The sequence below is a fragment of the Cimex lectularius genome, unplaced genomic scaffold, assembly GCF_000648675.2.
Source record: "Cimex lectularius strain Harlan isolate CLEC.00 unplaced genomic scaffold, Clec_2.1 scaffold16, whole genome shotgun sequence".
In the NCBI taxonomy this organism is placed as follows: Eukaryota; Metazoa; Arthropoda; class Insecta; order Hemiptera; family Cimicidae; genus Cimex; species Cimex lectularius.
The window spans coordinates 2,601,345-2,621,769 of NW_019392679.1; the positions used below are offsets into that span (position 1 = coordinate 2,601,345).

The 20,425-nt window shown below is 38.0% G+C and overlaps 1 protein-coding gene and 1 pseudogene across 8 annotated transcripts in view; one reads left to right on the forward strand and one right to left on the reverse strand.

The window, feature by feature from the left end:
• LOC106661434 (autism susceptibility gene 2 protein homolog) overlaps positions 1 to 20,425 on the forward strand; it is a 345,697-nt gene that overhangs the window by 211,771 nt on the left and 113,501 nt on the right. For all 8 annotated transcript variants that reach the window (XR_002909990.1, XM_014384822.2, XM_024225597.1 and 5 more), the window contains exons 3-5: positions 1,280 to 1,375; positions 5,151 to 5,186; positions 5,484 to 5,510. Coding sequence is in view for 7 of the 8 variants with exons in the window: in XM_014384822.2 (XP_014240308.1) it covers positions 1,280 to 1,375; positions 5,151 to 5,186; positions 5,484 to 5,510 (159 nt within the window). In the remaining variant the exon portion in view is untranslated. The remainder of the gene's footprint in view (positions 1 to 1,279; positions 1,376 to 5,150; positions 5,187 to 5,483; positions 5,511 to 20,425) is intronic.
• LOC106661436 lies at positions 19,500 to 20,018 on the reverse strand (annotated as a pseudogene).

Below are 20,425 nucleotides of genomic sequence, written 5' to 3' on the forward strand. Positions count from 1 at the left end.
TAAAGAAAAAGAAAAAATTCAGATTATGTACAACTAATGGAAAGAGACTCCTACAACGAGTGGGTGAGTGAGGAGGTAGAGAAAGGGAATGAGAGGGAGTAACAAGAAAGTAAGGGTGAGGGAGTGAAAAGAGAAGAGATGAGAGACGTAAAGAGAGGGAAGTAGAAAGGTACAGCTATCTAGACAGAAACAGGTAAAGAGAGTGACATTAACAAAAACTGACATATATACACATATTACAATAAAAAGTTAGAGAGAGGAGAGTATGATAAAGAGAATGATTTTTTTTACGAGGGTTCGCAACTGCAGAGGTCATATAAACCCGAATGCCGGGCCGCTGGATTCGAACTCGGGACCTTTACCTTAATGTGATGAGCGCCGTGTCAAAGACTAAAGAGAATGATTAAAATCCAACAAAGAGATAATGGATTAGTGAGGAAGGGATGCGAGTAATTGAATAGATTCATACATGAATGTATAAAGAATGAAGTCTATGCTGAAAAAAGAATGAAGCACAGCTTTGTGCGAGATAGAAGAACGATATAATAACCGATACGTTATTAACATTTATGACATAGGGTGAGCATGATAGTTATAAATATATCTGAAGATAAACGTAAAATAGAATATTTAATAAAGTAATACAGATCGATAAAGAACGCAAGATGCAAGAAATAATGTATATGAGAGAGGGGAAAAGCGTAAATTAAAAGAGCATGATTTAAATCGTACGAGTAACACACACACACACACACAAACACACACAAACAAACAAACAAAGAATAAGGAGACATAAGAATGTGAGAAAGAGAAACAGAGGCTACAGAGGAGAGCGATTGTGATGCTAATGATGATGATGACGTGAATTTTTTTCCACTTTTATAACCATTTTAAACAGAAACGTTGTCCACATACAAATAAAGTTAGTTAGATCGTGTAGGTTCGAAACACTGAACCGTGTCGAGCAGAAAGAATTGTATAGTTTGCACAAAAAATTAAGGAAATTTGAGAAATTTTCTTCACATTTACCTAGATTTGGATAACTAAATGTTAATAAATGTACAGGCTCGCAATTGCTTTAAGGTTTTTATTCACTGAGGCTATAAACTGAAAGAAGAGGATATTTTCTAATCAGTACGACAGTCATATCCTCTTACACAACTTTAGATGGTAAACTCTTAGGTCAATCTTCACCCATGAAAAATCATTCAATTACAAGAGTTAATTGATTAATTTAAAAGTCGTATTGTAAAATTCTAAGGTCGAATTTGTTTTTCAGGCCCACGATGTAGGCACCAGCGACGACAGCTGCAGGGAGAAGGAAAAGAGGATAATCAAGAGGGATCCGGAAAGCGAAGACAATAGACTAAGCGATGTGAGTTTAGAACATTATCATATTATACATGAAATTATGTGTTTTTATGTGATTTCGTGCTACTTGACAAAATGGCGCTCAGTCAAATTTTATACCGAATTGATTTTTTTTTTTTTTTTAATTTCATGATGATCAATTGATAATATTTACTTTGTGACATTTCTTTATAATTACTACCTAGGTTAAGAAATAATTATTTTGTCCATATATTTCCGAAAATTTATTATCATCAACTATAAAAATAAGCTCATTGATCGTTTTCATTAATGTCGTTAGAATTTTATTCGACGGCATATCGGCCATTAACGTCGCGGATGAAAATGCGCGTGTAAATCGTTTTTCGTCCGTTTAGTCTCGCTGCATGAGTTTATGGATTACAAGAGGGGGGACAATAAAGCATGGAAAGCGTGTTAGCCGAACAAAAACACCGCATCCCCTCCCGAGTTTTCATGCTACGATCACTGAAAGCCGGTCAAATTATATTTTACCTTAGAACCTGAATTTCCTCGAAATCCTTTTTCCATATAATTACTTTTTATGAGATGAGTGTTCAGTGTGGTGTTTGGCTAGTGGTTCTCGTCGATATGTTGTAGCAACCAACATATCAAATTTATATTTCATAATTTTCGAATATTACGTACATTTTTAAAATAATAAATGGGGAAGAAAATTATTACTGTAGACAAAACAAAATCTTCAATCCTGACCCTATAAACTATTCCAAGAATTTTATCTATATACTACCATGAGATCAGATAGGCCAAGCACCCACAGAAGATGGGGTAAATGCATCTGACCATGAAACACAGTGGGAATACGCAGACGAGGTTTACCTACCATGGACGAGAAAACTGTTGGTAACGGTTCAACAGTGGATAAAATAGAAGGCAAGCAAATAGCCATCTTCTGTTATTGCCATGCTGCACTGAAAAGAAAACAAACTATCTTGTTTTGGCCCAGGGATCATAAGACGGAAGAGTAACAAAGAGGCTGTTGAACAAGCTTGGGGGGGTTTATTTCCTCCTGCATGCCCAGAAACCTTCTGTAAAATGCTAATGTCAGGAAAAAAGATCAGTTTCCATTCAAGTTAACCGCTGATGAAATAACAGGACTTTAACCGACAAAAGATTCTTGGTAAATGATCTCGCCTAAATTTTTTGCTTGTAGTACTGACCCGCTACAGTCGGACAAAGCTCTGAATCATGGCACGTCTTTAACTGGACATTGCGGAAATTGTAATATCGGAAGTGGCAATAAACAGCCTGTGTAAGTTCTGCCAAGAAGAAGAGAAAACCTCTGATACAAATTATACGCAACTGTGAATTTGTACAACTACAACTATATATATAACTGAGGAGAAAGAAGTCTAAAGCTAGATAGTGAATTATACCAACCTTACGAGAATAACAATAGTCCATTTGACCGTCGAAACTAGTTAAGTTGATTGATTCAAGATAAACAGTAGAACCCGAAGGCCAGGTTACTTATGACTCAGCTAGTTTTTCAACTAGATCAGAAAAATTAGCAGTAACCAAGTTAAAAACTAATACCTGGTTGACTACACCTAGGATTGAGTCAGGCAAAAGTCTTGGTCTAAAAAAGATCTTTCCTAAACTTACTACAGACTTACTGCACATAGCTGAACAAAACTCAGGATCATAGAAGAATTGTTAACTGGGCATTTGCGACTCAATAGACTTGGCAATATTAGGAGGTTGTTCTTCGGAAATATGGGAGTATCCTGTACATCATCTACCAACGGATAACGTATACTTCTGTGAATGGCTAATAAAGGAAAAGGTTTCGATTCAGGGGAAGAAAGCTCAATTCTAAAAATATAACCAACGAATAAAACGCCTGAAGCAAGTGAACTATACAATCCCATACGAGAAGGAGACCAATTGCCCCTTCGAGGCTAGGGTAATGGTAATGAGGATACTAGGACGCGGGGTTTGTGCTCCCCAGGCACTGCAGAGCCTTCTGGTTTATTGAACCATCCTAATTCCCTAGTTCAGTGCAATAGACTCAATCCTTCTTCTCAAAAGTATCAGGTCATTGAGTGTCGCTGCAACCATTTCATTCCCTAGGTTTATTCTGTATATTAGGTTAAATCTCCATTGAGCCGTTGCTTCGCATTCGAAGATGGTACAGATGGTTGTTTCCTCCTCCTCATTGGTTAATCTGCAGATGGAATCATCGTTGTAAATGCCCATGTTGTGTACACTTTTTCTCAGATGTGACCGGTTAATAGACCTATCAATCCTCTGAGTCTACCCCTCTCCAATTCCTGCAGTGAGTTTGCAAATCTTGGTGAGGGTTGTTTCATCATAGGTTTACTGTTATCCACTTCTCGTTTAGATTTATTTGGATCCATTCTGCGATGGAGGATTCTATGTTTGTTTTTGTTGTCACAAGTATAGTTTCTGGGCCTATGTAAGTGTTGCAGATCTTCCTGTGACAGTGTGTCTGCGTTTTCGTTACCCAAAATTCCTCTGTGCCCTGGCACCCAAGATATCAGATTGTTGTGTCCCCAAGTTTTGGAGATTTTGGATGCATTCACTGACTAATTTTGATGTGATTTTTTTACATGCTAATGCTTTAATAGCTGCTTGGCTATCAGATGAGGAATTCTTGCCAGTGTAACTTCTTTTAAGAGCTTCTAGGGCTCAAGTGTTGATGGCATGTATTTCTTTATGAAAAACCGAAGTGTACCATGTCTCCACCCTTAAAACATAAAGACCTCATCGCGGCTTCGGTGGCCGTCGGTTTAGGCGTTGACACTTCGCTCATCACTTTGAGGTCAAGGTCCCGGGTTCAAATCCAGCAGCCCTGAATTTGAACCCGACATACTTAAAATGGGCTTTTTTTTTTCATTTTNTTTTTTTTTTTTTTTTTTTTTTTTTTTTTTTTTTTTTTTTTTTTTTTTTTTTTTTTTTTTTTTTTTTTTTTTGAAAAACATCGGCTTCAAAACATTATTTGACGACTGACCCGCTTCAGCAAATTGGGCCCATGCTTGCACATTTCATCAGGTCTCTTGTAAAAAAAAAATGATTGTGCTTCGTGCGGAAAATAGTTCACTATCTAGCTCTAGGCTTCTTCATTACCAAGGCAGGTTAACTGGATTCAACGGAAATTTAAAAATATTGAGCGTGATTCAGGAGCAAGGAAAAGTTTAATCCAACAAATACAATCGAGGAGAAAATTATTTTTGGACTGATCTGCTTCAGCAATTTAATACTCATACCTGGCGGGTCACAACCCTCGAGACAGAGAAAGGCAAAAGACCTGGTCAGAAAACTGTTGGTGGCGTCCATGGCCGTCGGTTTAGGCATTGACACATCGCTCATCACTGTGTGGTAAAGGTCCAGGGTTCGAATCCAGCAGCCCTGCATTTGAACCCCACATACTTACAAACGGGCTTTTTTCGAAAACACCGGCTTCGCTCAATCCGACCAAGGAGAAAAAACCTTATTTGACAACTGACCTGCTTCAGCAAATAGGGTCCTTACTTACACGTATCAGGTCTCTTGTCAAAAAAATATGATTGTGCTCCTATTCGTATGGAAAGATGTTTACTATAATAACTCCAGGCTTTTGCAGTATCAAGGCAGGTTAACAGTGGGCATTGGGTGAGCCTGTCAGAACCCATACGAAGAGGAGTACAATAGTCAAATAGAATTAATCTAATCTTAAGTTTTTGTAAATTATTAGGCGTATAAAATTATTATGTTTTTTGGGAGATTTATAATAATGCCATTTTTTTCTTGTTTTACAGGCGAGCAGCCGGTGTAGCTCCGGTCGTGGATATATCGTAAGTTTTATTTTTAATTCCTATTAAAGAATGTGTTGATGATAACGGGCAGTTTGTCGATATCGATCTGGCAAATTCCCCAGCAGCTTTCACTGTATTCCCAGATTTCATTTCCTTTCGTCTCATTGACAGAAACTCGCAACGTCTGTAAACCCACGGATGACGTGGATCGTCGACCTTTTCATATCGTATTTATAGTCATTTACGCAGATCGATATCGCCCTCAGCTGCCACCTGTTGTTTCATTTGAACTACGTTTGACAAATATTCTGATTTTTCTCTCTCTTTGTTTTTCAGTGTGATAGCGAAGGGGACGACGACAAGGTATGTGACTTAGATTCCAACCGGCCCAGAAGGATTCGGACGTGTAATTTTAGATATGACCCAACACAAAGCTTTGAGGAGACCGCCTCACGCGTCTCGACGCTATTTATATTTACTATTTTTGGAACGTTTGAAGTCCTATTTTTTTAACATTTGGTTTACCGGCCTCGATTTTTCTCCGCCCTCTTCTTGCTAAGAAGACTATATATTACTGTAATCAGTGTTCTTATAAATAAAGACCAAGTCTTTATAAAAAAAAATCTCAAAAGCTCCACAAAACGTCAACCGAACCGGCGCTAGAACATCGATATTAACAAAAACCAAAATTGATGTTGTATTGGACCTTCTTGAGGTCATTTTTTACAGGTGAATAAAGAACATCACTATTGGGTTTCACCAAGCTTTCGGCGAATGTTCCGCCATCATCCGGGCTTAATTTATTAAAAAAACAAAATTTACATGAACAGAGTTACATAACACATCTTACATAAATACATTACAAAAATACAATTACGTACTTAACCCAGTTGTTAGGAAAATTCAATTTATTGCACATGTTTGCTGTTTTTTTGAAGTGAAGGTGAAAATGAATCTATATACCAAAAAAAAAAAAAAAAGTCTTGCTTAAAGTCTAGTGACCCCATGTGAAACGAAACCAAAGGATGACCGATGAGGTCACTAGACTTTAAGCAAGACGGTTTTTTTTTAGTATATAGATTCATTTTCACCTTCACTTCAAAAAAACAACAAACATGTGCAATAAATTGAATTTTCCTAACAACTGGGTTAAGTACGTAATTGTATTTTTGTAATGTATTTATGTAAGATGTGTTATGTAACTCTGTATGGAACATTCGCCGAAAGCTTGGTGAAACCCAATAGTGATGTTCTTTATTCACCTGTAAAATGACCTCAAGAAGATCCAATAAAACATCAGTTTAAACTACGTAGGTCGATCAACGTCTACTAGAAAAACCAAAATTTTCCATAGAAATAGATGATTATGGGATTTAGAAATGAAGTTTTTACAATTTAAAGAAAGCTTACATTCAAAAGTAGGTAAAATAAAAAATAAAATATTTTTAAGTTTTAAGAGTTAGGTTTTTAAGGTTATCTATATTTATGTTTATGGTCAAAGATTTTATATAAAATTCGTACCTTGTTTTCATATTGGGTCTGTATGGTCATCATGTAGTTAAGGCATTCTTTGCTAACAGGATGAAGTATGCAAACTTTAGTCGTTCTGTGTCGATTTTCTATTTTCCTTATTTGCATTTTACCCACGTCTATGAGATAAAAAAGTCAGTTGTACGAGCGGGATTCGAACCCACGACCTTCGGCTTGATACGCCTGAGCTATAGAGGTAGAGTAGCGGCGTATCAAGCCGAAGGTCGTGGGTTCGAATCCCGCTTGTACAACTGACTTTTTTATCTCAACTAAAAACCTTAATTAATTGAATGATATTAATTGGTCAAGCGGGCCACGAAAACTAATGAATTTAATGAGTCATAACGTTTCTGTTTTGGGATTAGTAAAAGAGGTCGATTTTGTTGGTATTGCAGTCAACTGTTTTCAGTTTCTCTGGAGCATTTAAAAAGGCCGTTGGGTTCATACTTACATATATCATGACGGAATTCCCTTTTCATACATCGAACCAAAATGTTTTGGTTAATAATATAATAAATTAATAAATATGCCCAAGACAAAAAGTTGAATTACTAGATTATCCCCCTTCCCACATTTTCACACCCTCATCCAACGTAAAATTTTGGCATTTTGGTTCTATGTAATTAAAGAAAAGGGTATACCGCTAGAAAGCTTATTAAACGTGGAATTTTTTATTTGCCAAGCTCTACCGTGAATTTATCCAAAGAGGTTACAATTTTAGTTTTTTTTTACCTTCTAAAAGGAATCCGTGAGAATTGCCTTACCGAAACCGGGCTAATGCTTCATTCACAAAGGTCATAAGCCGATGTCTCCGGTTCTTCCTGAGAGAGTCGGCTTTTTTCTGCCTTCTTGAGGTAGTAGAAGCCTATAATTTTCTTAAATCTTGCTTACAGAGAGAGAGAGAGTGAGAGAGAGAGTGAGAGAGAGAGAGAGAGAGGAGAGTGTGTGTAATTTCTTCGCCTTCTTTTTTGAGAGATTTATAAATTTTAGCTATAGCTACCCTTATACATGGTGCTTTTGTTCAGTGCTTGGGTTTTTCTTTCTCAAGTCATTTTTTCCAACTTAAGCACATCGGTGCTCCTAGTACTGGTTCCGTGGGTGAGAGAGCCCTCTTTGTTTATTTGATCATTTCCTTCTGTAGCTTCATTTACGGGAACTTTAAGGTAATCTGTATTTTCCTATAGCCGTTAGGCTTAGGCATTACCAGACAAGTTTGGAATTGAAAGCATAAGCCTTTATAGCTGCCTGGATGTCTGAGAGTGTTTATATCTATGCACCTTTCATATTTTACTTTATTTTCTCCTGGTATTGCAAGGACCTCAGGTTGGAAAATTGTTGGATATAGTTCGCCTCTTTTAACCCTACACCTCCCTCATCGTTCTGTGTACCATATAAGGTCCCCTTTCTGAAACTTGCTCCACGTTTCTTCCAAAGGTCTCTATTAATTATTTTCATTTATTTGTTTTATATTTCTTGGGCAAAATAAAGTTTATGGCATTGGAGGAATGGGTGTTTGATGGGGGGATGCTTTGAGCTGACATCCCCATACAACAATTTTAAAATGCAAACATTCTTCTTGGACAGGTGTTCTCTTATCCAAAATTGAACCGTTTGCTGGTTTAGATCAGAGGAGGGCAGAATCACATTCAGACGATCATTCAATTTCTTCCATGATTTCTTTACACCTATTCCATTATTGTTTAAACACCTTTAACTTTTCATTTAAAGGGGTGTTTTTGTTTAAAGGGTTAGCTCATTATGCCTAGTTCTTTTTTCAATCCCGTTGTAATTAGAATACGCCAGAACAAAATAATTACTACTCCCTCGGGAACGTGTTAACAAAGCGACTTTTTTACCTCTCCAGGGATTAATAATTATTTATATACACGTTTGTCTTTCATTTTATCAATTAATAATTTATAACTTACAAAAAAGTTCATTGTGCTTAAATGCCGCAGAGAGTTGTAATTCCTGTTTGGTTTCTTCTGTTTTACACACTAACAAGAGAATTGTTCAAAAGATCTTATAACTTGATCTCAAGTTCAGTCGCGTCGAAATGCTTGAAATTTGGAAGCCCTGGAAGAACTGGCTAAAGTATATTCTTTTTTTGTTATTGTTTTAATTATCCTTGACTTTTTTATTATACATAATTGTAGTTCACATTTCGACTGATACTAACATCCAGAATAAAAATTCAATTTATATATCCGAAATAACTGCTGAAAATATTTAAAAAAAAATTATTTTAATTAAAAAAATTAAAATTAACAAAGTTATCGACATTCGTTTAACGAAAAACGTGATGTTTACATCAAAGAAGTTTGTTCTTCACCTGACCCGGATTTTATACTTATTATTTTGATTTTTTTCTAAATACGTGTTTCATTATTTTTCTTCTAAGTAAATATGTTGTGTAATGGAATAAGATATCATATTTGGTTGTCGACATTTTGGTAAAATTTGATTCCTTCTGGTCCGCACACTTTCGTTCTTGGTAACTTTGCAGTTTTGCATTGGCCAAAAAGATTGAGAAGTGTTCAATACAATTGATTTTCAAATTCACCAATTTCGTGGTTCGCTTGACCAATTAATATATTATAATTAATTAAGGTTTTTAGTTGAGGTTTCGAATCCCGCTCGTGCCATTGACTTTTTTATCTCAAATAAAAAGCTTAATTAATTATAATATATTAATTGTTCAAGCGGACCACGAAATTAGTGAATTTAATTATTGAAAATGAAGTATACTTCACTAAAGCTCTCCGTGGACATTTCATTTGTCGCCGAGAATCCAATCCGATTACACGACATTTGAAAAATGGCAAAAAAGAGGGGAAATTCAAAAGGTGGGGTTGAGATGGGAAGTTAGTGTCCGAGTGGATCGAGGTCACGATAGCTCAAGTAGCGGCGTATCAAGCCGAAGATCGTGGGTTCGAATCCCGCTGGTGCCATTGACTTTTTTATCTCAACTAAAAACCTTAATTAATTACAATTGATTTTTTTTTTATTATTTGCGGGCCAATTGTGATCCATATTGAACAAACTGCAGTTGTGTTTATTGCAGAAATGGCATATTTTCTTGGTAGATTTAACATTTATTTTTGTGAGGGCTTTTATTGTAGTTAAAGAAAATCTTTCGTACATCTAGATGAAAATATTGGGTAATGGAATAAGATATATTTTGTTGTCGACAGTTTGACAAAATTTGTTTCCTTCTGGTCCGCACAGTTTCGTTCTTGGTACCTTTGTAGTTTTGCATTGGCCAAAAGATTGGACGTGATCGATACAATTGATTTTTATTACTTGCGGTCCAGGTGCGATCAATTTCGAACAAATTGCTGTTGTGATCAGGGTTTGTTGCAGCTCTGGCATATTTTCTTGGTAGAATTAACATTTATTTTTGTGAGGGCTTTTATTTTAGTTAAAGAAAATATTTCGTACATCTAACTGAAAATATTGTGTAATATAATTAGAGTTAATTTTGTTGCCGACAGTTTGGTAAAATTTGATTCCTTCTGGTCCGGACAGTTTCGTTTTTGGTACCTTTGTGGTTTTGCATTGGCCAAAAGATTGGACGTGATCGATACAATTGATTTTTTATTACTTGCGGGCCAGGTGCGATCAATTTCGAACAAATTGCTGTTGTGATCAGGGTTTGTTGCAGATCTGGCATATTTTCTTGGTAGATTTAACATTTATTTTTGTGAGGGTTTTTATTGAAGTTAAATCACATCTTTCGTAAATTCTATATATTTAAAAAAATGATTTTTGTGAATTGTGATTGTTTCAAAAACTCTTCTGACTTCCTTTATCGAGTTTTTTTACAGTCATTTATTTGATGAGCGTGTTGTTAGCCGTGTAGAAAATTTAATAAAAAACTGCTCCCCTCACAAGGTTCGTTCCCGTCTGACAAATGAAAATATGCTCCAGAGAAAATTGTATCCGTGGAGTCGTAATAAACGGTTTCGAGTTTGCTTTGAGCAATATCCCGTGAAATTAGCCCGAATCGCAATTTTATTTTCATTAAAGTCTGGACAATTAATTTAGCCTAGCTCTCAATAAGGGAGGTGTAATTGAATAATGTTCATCCCTCGACCCGAGCCCCTGCGAATCGTTACCGAAGCCGGTTTCCTCTCTCCTTTCCTTTCCCAGGATAAAAAATGTTAAAAATGTATTTTAATAATATGTAATAATGCAGATGAGATTTCATATGTTTTTTGTTTTTGCAGAAAAGATTAAAAAATCGATTGGAACCGAACGTTTCGGTATGTATCTCTTACAAATTAGTTTCTCTAGCTCTTTTCATACGTTCGTTTATGTAGTATTCAAAATGTAAATAATCCCTTCCTTTATTGATATTAGAAATGGTATTTTATGTTTGATTTTGATATTCGTCGAGGGAGATTGCCGGTCCACGACGTCCCGAAACTTTGCAGTTCTTATAAATTTCCAAAAGGCGATATTGGAAAAGAACCCGCGTCTTACCGATTTGAGGAATATCCCGGGGGAATTCATACATATTGCAAGGCCGGTATTCATAACCAGTGCGCATTGTTTGCCCTACGTGTCCAGAAAGTCGTCTCGAATTAGAGGGTAGGATTCGGAATGGGGTAACCACTGATTTATTCTATTCCCCCGGTGGGGGAGGGGTGGAAAATCCGCCCCCATCCTTGCGGTGCCGGAGGCGAATACAACCCCCTTGACACAGCTCGATTCGCACCCTCCCCGGACCCGTCACAACCAACAACTTGTTTCAATCAAAAATCTGAAAAACTTTTACAAGTGGAACGTGTTTTCCCAGATCTCTCCCCGTAGTTATTCATGCTTTTTTTCTTTATACACACCGAGTGACCAGAGTTATACGCTCCGACAACTTTTTCCTAAATCAAAATAGCGAAAAAATAAAATGTTCTAAAGTAATTTCTGTCATACATTTTAATGTACGGCAATACACGTTTTCGTATCCTTGATCCTAAGACCTATAGAAGAAGCCTTTGAAACACCAGTGCAAAGAAAGATATAAATAGACCCTCCGACTACGGCTGGATATATGGCAATGAAGAGGCGGATAGCCTGGCCAAAGAAGGCTCCAGTACTGCGTTTGTCGGGCCACAACCTTTGAGCACAGCGAAAGAGAGTATTAAAAACTGTAGTATGAAACAATTCCTTAAGGAGTGGAATGGAGTATGTTGTTCAATCTTTATAAAATGATAGTTCCTACTCATAGTTAGTACAATCGTTAACCCTTCGGGGAAAAAGCACTTTCAGGTAGTCACCCCTTGTGATTATAATTATAGTTTGGATGATGACCATCTTAACATAGACTGCTACACAGATGGTTCACTTATCAAAAGTTGAGGGAGTGGCAGGAATCTACATACCAAAATTAGGAATCAGCATCTCCCCTCTTGGTAATAACACCTCAGTTTTTCAGGCGGAAGTCTGGGCCATTAATGTGTGTCAGAACACTTATGGAAAATAAAATTAAGGGAAAAGATATTAGAATATTTTCTGACACATTTTTCAGGCTAGTCTTGACTCTTCAGAGAAAGAGAGTATTAAAAACTGGGGTATGAAACAATTCCTTAGGGAGGGGAATTTATCCCCCGGACACAGGCAATCGAAAGAGTTTAAGGTGATCAAACCAGCAGAATCGAAATGGCTATTATCTAACTCAAGGAAGGGAATTAGGAGGCTGATAGGTATTCTGACCGGCCACTGCCCACTGAGAAGAAACCTCTCCGTAATGTGTATTGTACCAAACCCTTTTTGCCGTTTTGGCGAAATAAAAGAAGAAACGGCAAGGCACTACATCGCAGAGTGTGATAGGTGTGCTAGGTCTAGATTTAAAATCTTAGAAGGAGAGGACATCACTAAATCACTCCCCGAGATTAAATGGTCCAAAATCTTCGGATTTGTGAACAGGTCCAAGAGATTTATGCAGGACACCGTGAGCGGACCAAGACCCGGACCTTTTAGGGATGGGGTACGAGTCTACCCAGGCATTTGACCCCTCGGGTCTTGGTCGCCAATCCTACATAATATACACGGCTGGATATAACCTTTTCTAAGAAATCATATTTCTACGCCTAACTTGGTCATCAGAACATACAAATAGCGCCTACCAAAGGATGGGCACTATAGCCATTTCTACGGTTGCTAGTAGATGACCTAACCAGAAAGTTTTACAATTTAGGATACCGTACCATAGGTTACCCAGAACCTGGTAACGATCACAAGGGACAGATTTGATTTCAATCTGCCAAAACAGACGAAAAACGCCGTAAACATTGTAATTGGGCTACAATATCATCCCTCTCTTCCCTCATGAGAAAAAGAAAGCGATTAGCACTAGATTCTAAACTATTATATCCTCCAGGGAAACTGAATACCTAGGTCTAACACTGAAATCATATAGGCACAATACGATTAAAAAAACGTATACATTGGTCATTGGTCATTCACCGAAACCTGAGGAATAAACATCTTGGTTAAGCACATCAACGGTCAGACTCCTAGTCACATATCGAACAATAGTATGAAGACCAAAAATACTGCACTAGGAGCCGTAAAATAAATTTTAAAGTCTAAAAAGACTTGCGTGTCTTAGCATAACAGGTTCAGTGCTTACTTATCCCAGAGCAAAGCCGAGACACATGCCGACATTGTCAAGAGAAACCAGAGACATCGAGACATATCGTTTGTGTATATAAGACATTTGCCCGTATACCGTTAGCAACTTTGGTAGGCCAATTGTCACAAGGGAAGTGGGCCAAGAGGAACCGATGAAAAAGTGGTTAGTTTTGTGGGAAAAAGCGCACTTTTCACGGTATGGTCTTGACCATGTGGGTTCCACTTAGTACAAAATAGGTCACAGTGGAGTATTTGATTCCTTATTTGACCCCCTTCCCCCAAAAAAAGTTATGTAATGGCTGTCATTTTCATGCAACAACCTGTTTTGTTGTAGCGGACCAGTGCTCTGTCTGTAATTCTAATATTCCAACTGCTATATCGAGATTCGAATTCAGAAACTCTAGGAACGGGTTGCGTACACCTTAATGACTCTGTCTCTCCTTGATCCTCCTACATTGTTGTCAAATCCATTTGAAAAATTTGTCATTACAAATAAACCTCCAACAGACTTTATTGGTGGAACTCACGATATTTGGCAAAAGGTAAAGAATTTTCTATTAGTCTTTAAACATGGGGCTTATCGAAAAATCGATTTCTACGCTCATACCTCTTTTCATTATTCTGACTTGATACCGACTCATTCAGACGAGGCGGTTTGGTTGATTCGTCTAAGTTGCCCGGTTGACTCTCAACGAGTTTACTGCAGTGTGGAGACTCTTTCTTTGCTGGTTTCACACCAGGCAACATGTGGAATCTCTCTTCCCAACGGGAGGTCAGTACGATGTTAGAACTCGAGGAAGCAGGAGCACTTTTTGTGCTTGCTGTTCTGTAAAAAGAGAAACTAAAAGGGAGGAAACCTAGTAAAGAAAAGTGTGGGTTTATACGTTGTTATAAAGTTGGGAAACAGGCGCTTTCTCTCAAATACTGCTGTGCTACTTCCAACCTTCTCTTATTTTAATTTTGTCTCTATACTCCTCATACCTCATGTCCCATATCGCGGGACTAATACGAATTTCTTCAATGAACTGTTCTTCAGTGCAACTTGCAATTTTGCACCGCTTTCCAAGGTGAACTCAGTTGACTCAACTAAGCGACTGGTGTGAAGGACGAATGCCGAGCAGTGCCTTTTTTATTGAGTCAACCTGTGGGGATGAGAACGTGAGCGGCACTTGACACCCATCCGTACAACTAGTTGAATCAACTAGCCGCCTCGTCTGAAAGTGGCCGGATAATTAAAGAAAGAGTTGACAAAAATTTCGTCTGAAGAGAAAGGAGAGATCAAGCAAAGGATTCTGTTAGCAAGATCTCGATCCTTCAACCGGTGGAGGAGTGCTTTTGTCTATTTTCTGCGAGGGGACCCTTTTCTATAAAGGGTGTTAAAGAACATAGTCATTTAAAATAATGTTTGGATCAATTATCGTTTGGATTCCAATTCAATGAAAGGATCCATGACATAATCTACTCTTGGTCTTAAGTTTTGATTAACCAATTATGTTATGACCGATGGGGTACTCGATATTCCGCCATCGGCCTTATACTGTACATTAATCACACATTCCTTATTATTTAATTATTTACAAATACAACTTTCTCGCAAGAAACGGAATAGGGGAACGAACATTTGATTCACTCTTTCGGGTACCATCTTTACATCAGGGCTAATGCCTACTCGCTCCTTATAAGGGGCCAAGGCATGACCCTTTTCGATCACACGTGACACAAGCAATTTTGTTCTACAAACGGGACTGGGCGGGGTTTGACCCAAAAGCACGTGTCCGTGTGTCAGACGTGTATGGCCAATCGGCTTAACGATCTTTTCCTTGCGTCCTCGGACTACCCGGTCCACTGACGTTGTCAACGTTCCCACAGCATTCTTCGCTGCTCGCACAGCGTCACCGGGCCGGATGTCGGTAGGTCTAGAGGACGAGACGACCCATCCTCGTCAGCACGGTCGTTGCCCTCCAGTACCCAGACGACTACCACCGTTTTACCGAGGCGCTCTCAAGCTCAGCATATCTCTAAAATGAGTACGACGGGAGGGTCTACAGAGAATATGTCTTTGAATTGCCGATAGCTCGCTCAGCGAGTCGTTCTCAAAAGACTCCTTTTAAAATATGCAATAACAAATATACCTTTTATTAAAAATAAATAAATAAAAATAAAAAACGTCTTGCAGAAAAGTAAATTTTACATAGCATGAAATAAAGTAGAAAAAATATATTTTACACGTATTTTGAATATTTAAGAAAAAAATTCTGCTCACCTTGTATATATTTTCTTTTCGAAAAGAGCACATTAGGTTTTAAATCGGTTTTTAAATTGTCTCAATTTTCCTTTTTGAAAACGACCATTTCCGTAATATCTCGGTCTCCCCAATAGAGGTTTTTTTTTCAACCGTGCAATCACGCTTAGCCTGTAATTGGAATTCCTCGTCAAACTGTGTCATTCGGTTATCTAAAACGTCTCCCGTTTCAAATTGTCGAACAGTACCATTTGGTGAAAAATGAGAAAATTCCCATACCAGGATCCCCACAAGACGGGATTCGCTTTCCGCCGTGCATTTCCAGTCGTTAAACAATCAGTAGACTTGAACAAGTTTGTTGTGGATCCCAAGGCAGATATCCCATTGTGAAATAAGCATGTACTTCTGTGTTCTCTTACCCAACCCTTATGCTTACAAACCACCACAAATAGCTTTTGCCTCTTCCACAATGTTATGCTTGTAGTTTAGGCATTTATGGTTAAAATAGATGTGTAAATAATGTGATACTTTTTCTTTTGTCATGTTTTTAATTCAGTTGTGATACATTGTAAGTATTGGAGTTCAATTCGAGTCCGAATTGGTGTTCAGTTTCAAGTTTTATGAGCTTTTATTGATACTGGAGAAATTAACCGGGCCAAGTGGATCTTCTCCCGCTGAAACTCTAAATATTCACCCATTTCTCTTTCAGCCTAAGAAAACCTTCACATTAATGCAAACATCTCATATTCAGGTCTTAAGTTTGTACATATTATATCAACCAACGAATATTCCTATGAAAAATCACCCCTAAAATATTTACCATGTTTTTTTTTTTATTTGAATCAGCAGATAGGCGTCTTTGTTGAATCCATCTAAAATATTGGAAAATTAAATCCATCCGAATACAAACACAGGGAGTTGTTCAGAATATTCAACGAAATTTGATTGTTCCTGAATCCTACTAAAAAACATGTTATTCATTATTTGTTTTATGTTTTATAACGTTTTTACGATGTTTTTCGTTCATACTCTCACGAATATTTCATTAAACTCTGCTTTTTGTTCGTTGCTGTTGTGTGTGTCAGATGGCCTGCAATTCTCACTGAATTTACCGTGTTAATAATCGGCAAACTTTATATTAACCAAAGATTGACTTTAACTCCGTCAAACAGCGAAATACACTGGCCATTTTCAGGGCCAGTGGCTATACTTGATGATTGGACATGTCAATAAACTTTGATTATTAACGCATTAACGACTTGCAGAAACTTGCTTTTTTAACTAGTATTGTTTCCATTCATTTTCTCTCCAATCCTCAGAGGTGTAGAGACCGTAGACCATAAAATCGAAATATATAATATAGTTTTAACGTTCTTAAATCACACTTTTACCACAGCAATGCGCCAGCAATAAATCATGTGGCTTGACGCGTTTCAGTAGTCTAGGTGTTCGAGGTCTAACAGGTGGGCTGCTTCTAAGCCTTTGATGATGGGATAAAGCGGCTTTATAGATAGCTTCCTTTACCGTTTCCATTTCTGATGTTCCAGGGCGCACTGGCCATGCTTCTCATTATTCTATTTTGAAATCTTTGTGTAATATTATTGACTGCTGGCACAGCCCCAGACATCGTACGTCAATATAGGCTTGAGGACCTGTTGACAAAGTACATCTTCTGGAAGTTGATAGTGAACCCTTCACTTTTTTACGGGTGTTTTCGATCAAAAGAGTGCACCTACTTCGTAAGGTACTTTGCCTCGTTGGCGTGTCGAATGTAAAAACCGTTAAGGTAGGCTGGTATGTATTAATTTTTCCGGGGTGTCCGTATGTGCCGATTTTTCTTTATTCAGCTTTATCCTCCATTTTGCCATCCTATTTATAAGTGAATGGAGTTGTTCGATATAGGAATCTATTGTGCATGCTCTGTCCAACGGCGATATATTTTCATACCATCAGCGCACGTTGATGTGGTATTTTCCTCGTTATTTTTTTTGGGGGGGGGGATCGCTAGTGAAGAGCAGATAGAGGACAGGGTTTTAAGTTTTGGATGTATCGACTTTTCTACTCACGAATACTCTAGATCGCGGTATGGTCTCGGTGAAAAAGCAAATGCAGTTGCTTCTGCCAAGGTTTCAACATATTTTAAGATCATCATCCAGGCAAAACATAAATATGTCTGCAAATTGACATAATTAAGTTTTTCACAGGCGATTTCCAATTTCTTTAAAGACTGACCCTGTCCTAACATTGCCAAGGACTGTAACCAACCCGTATAGGACAGGGCTTAATACACTACCTTGTGGCACTCCAACGGTGGATCGGCTTAAGCTCCGCATAGGGCTCTTCTTTTTTAATTCGTTCATCCAAATTGGAAATAAATAAATACAATTAAAAGTAATACTGATTGCATATATCATATTTAGTTATATTAACCAAACGTATTTCGGTCATAGCGATGGAAACATTAAATCTACGATTAATTATTCTTTTTATGTAAGGTCTTGGTTAAGATGAAAAAATTAGTGTAACGAGCGGGATTCGAACCCACGACTCAATACTCCGCTGATTTAACCACTTGAGCTATTGTGACAGAGCAGCTGCGTATTGAGCCGAAGGTCGTGGGTTCGAATCCCGCTCGTGACACTAACTTTTTCATCTCAACCAAGACCTTGCATAAAAGAACAATTAATTGAAATAAGTAATCTGTTCACTTGTACCACTAAATATAAATGGATTAATAATTAACTCTTCACTTTCTTAAAATAATTAAAAGAGATTTGATCTTTTAAACTGAGGAATTTTATTGTAAAATCGCTCAGCGTACGCAAAAGAAAGAGAAGCATTCTTTAACTTGTACTGCAAGTATTTAAGTGACAATCCAGTATTATAATATCAATGATAGATGTTAATTAAAGGAATGTACAGCAGACTTTGCACCCCTCCCCCCATTCAGCAGACAGGTACGTAAATGATTTATTTGAAAGAATTCTTCTAATAATTGTTTTATTGATTTTATAGACTTCTACACAGAAAAAAATTAGTTTGTCTTTCTCAAGCTAAAGGAAAAAAAAATAGATTAGTAAATAGTTAGGATTAGTGGATAGTAAAATGGATTAAAATTGATTTCGAATTTTATTCAAATAACTGGAAATTATTCCTAAAATTCCACATATATTTTATAGCTACCCATGGTTATATTATTCTTATTAGATAAGAAAGTATTATTACTGCATTTCTGAAGAAGAGTCAGGAAGATATAATATTATCAATTTAACTATAAAATTTAGGGAATCAATCAGTAAGTGATAGGTAGGTCTTTATGAAGAGGCTGCAAAGCGTAAATCAAAACAATGCTATCCTCCTCACGTATGGTTACAGCTCACTAGCCAACTTTGGGTTTTTTATTATTAGAGGATCAGTTATATTATTGGATTCAAATGTTCTTTGTCCTTGGGTACAAACCGTTTCCTTTGTAAGGCATTCACCAATAGCCTTGGCATAATCTATTGAGTCGACCATTTCCAGCAGAGTTGCAATCATCCTCTGGAGTTCTGACTTTCTTAACAGCCGTTTGCCCAGCTCTACCTAAGGCTGCTTCGCCGAAGCGTATTCCTAGGGGTCGCGTCAGGCTCGTATGTTCTGCTGTACTGCCGTCTAAGGATCGGACCCGGTTGTGTATGTCTCGGTTTGGCGAGGAACCCAGCCACAGATATGAGTGTAAGCCTGTTCTCTCCGAAGTTCGGGTTGCAGCACAGACTGGCCAGAGGGCTTGTTCTAAAGTCACCGGAAAACAGTAGAACGTCCTGCTAGTAGAGTTTATCGAGCTTTTGCAGGAGCGTTTTTCGGGCTGAAGAATAGGCCTGACAACCATTTATGGACGTATTAAGGCCGAGCACAGCAGTGAGACAAATATTTTCAGATATTTCACTAAAAATTGACTGAATATCAGCTTAAGCACGTTCACCACGGATACGGCTGGCAATTTGATGTCCTTAGGCATGATAGTGACTCTCTTGGCGTGAATGGCGCACAAGTTTGTGTCTTCAAAAAGACCGACCAAGTAAGCTTCAGAAGCTTCTTGTAGAGCCATGACTGCGGAGCTCTGGAAACGCAAATCAGTTTTGAAATCCTGGGCGATTTCCCTGATCAACCTCTGAAAAGGCAGCTTCCTGACGAAAAGCTCAGTGCTTTTCTGGTACCGACGGATTTCCCTAAGGGCGACGGTTCCTGGCCTGTAACGATGGAGTTTCTTGACTCCTCCAGTCGCTGGGGCCGATTTCCTGGCTTCTTTGGTTGCCAGTTGTTTCCTTGGAGCCTTCCCTCCGGTGGATTTCCGTGCTGTCTACTTTGTACGTGCCATTGTGAGCAAATGAGCCACATATCTGAGAAGCCTGTTCTCACCGAAGTTCGGGTTGCAGCACAGGCTGGCCAAAGGGCTTGTTTTAAACACACCGGAAAACCGTAGAACGTCCTGCTAGTAGAGTTTATCGAGCTTTTGCAGGAGCGTTTTTGGGCTGAAGAATAGGCCTGGCAACCATTTATGGACGAATTATGGTCGAGCACAGCAGCGAGACAAATATTTTCAAATGTCTCCTAGACTCTTTCTTCACCTCGACGGCGTGAGGTGGCAGAGGAACCACACCGAACATTGGGACAAGATTAAAACTATACTCTGTGCCAATTATTTGTATTTTGGCAGTTTGAGTGTTTAAGATGAAAAACAAACACCCCACATAAGTCGTTTTCAGCAATTGTAGTGCCCGTTCGGAAATAACCATTTCCGAGGGCACTTTCCGCCTCATATTTTCCCAAAACGTGGCCCGAGATTGATGGTCAAAGGGCAAGGAGATCCATTAAAGCATGGCATTCCCGGTTA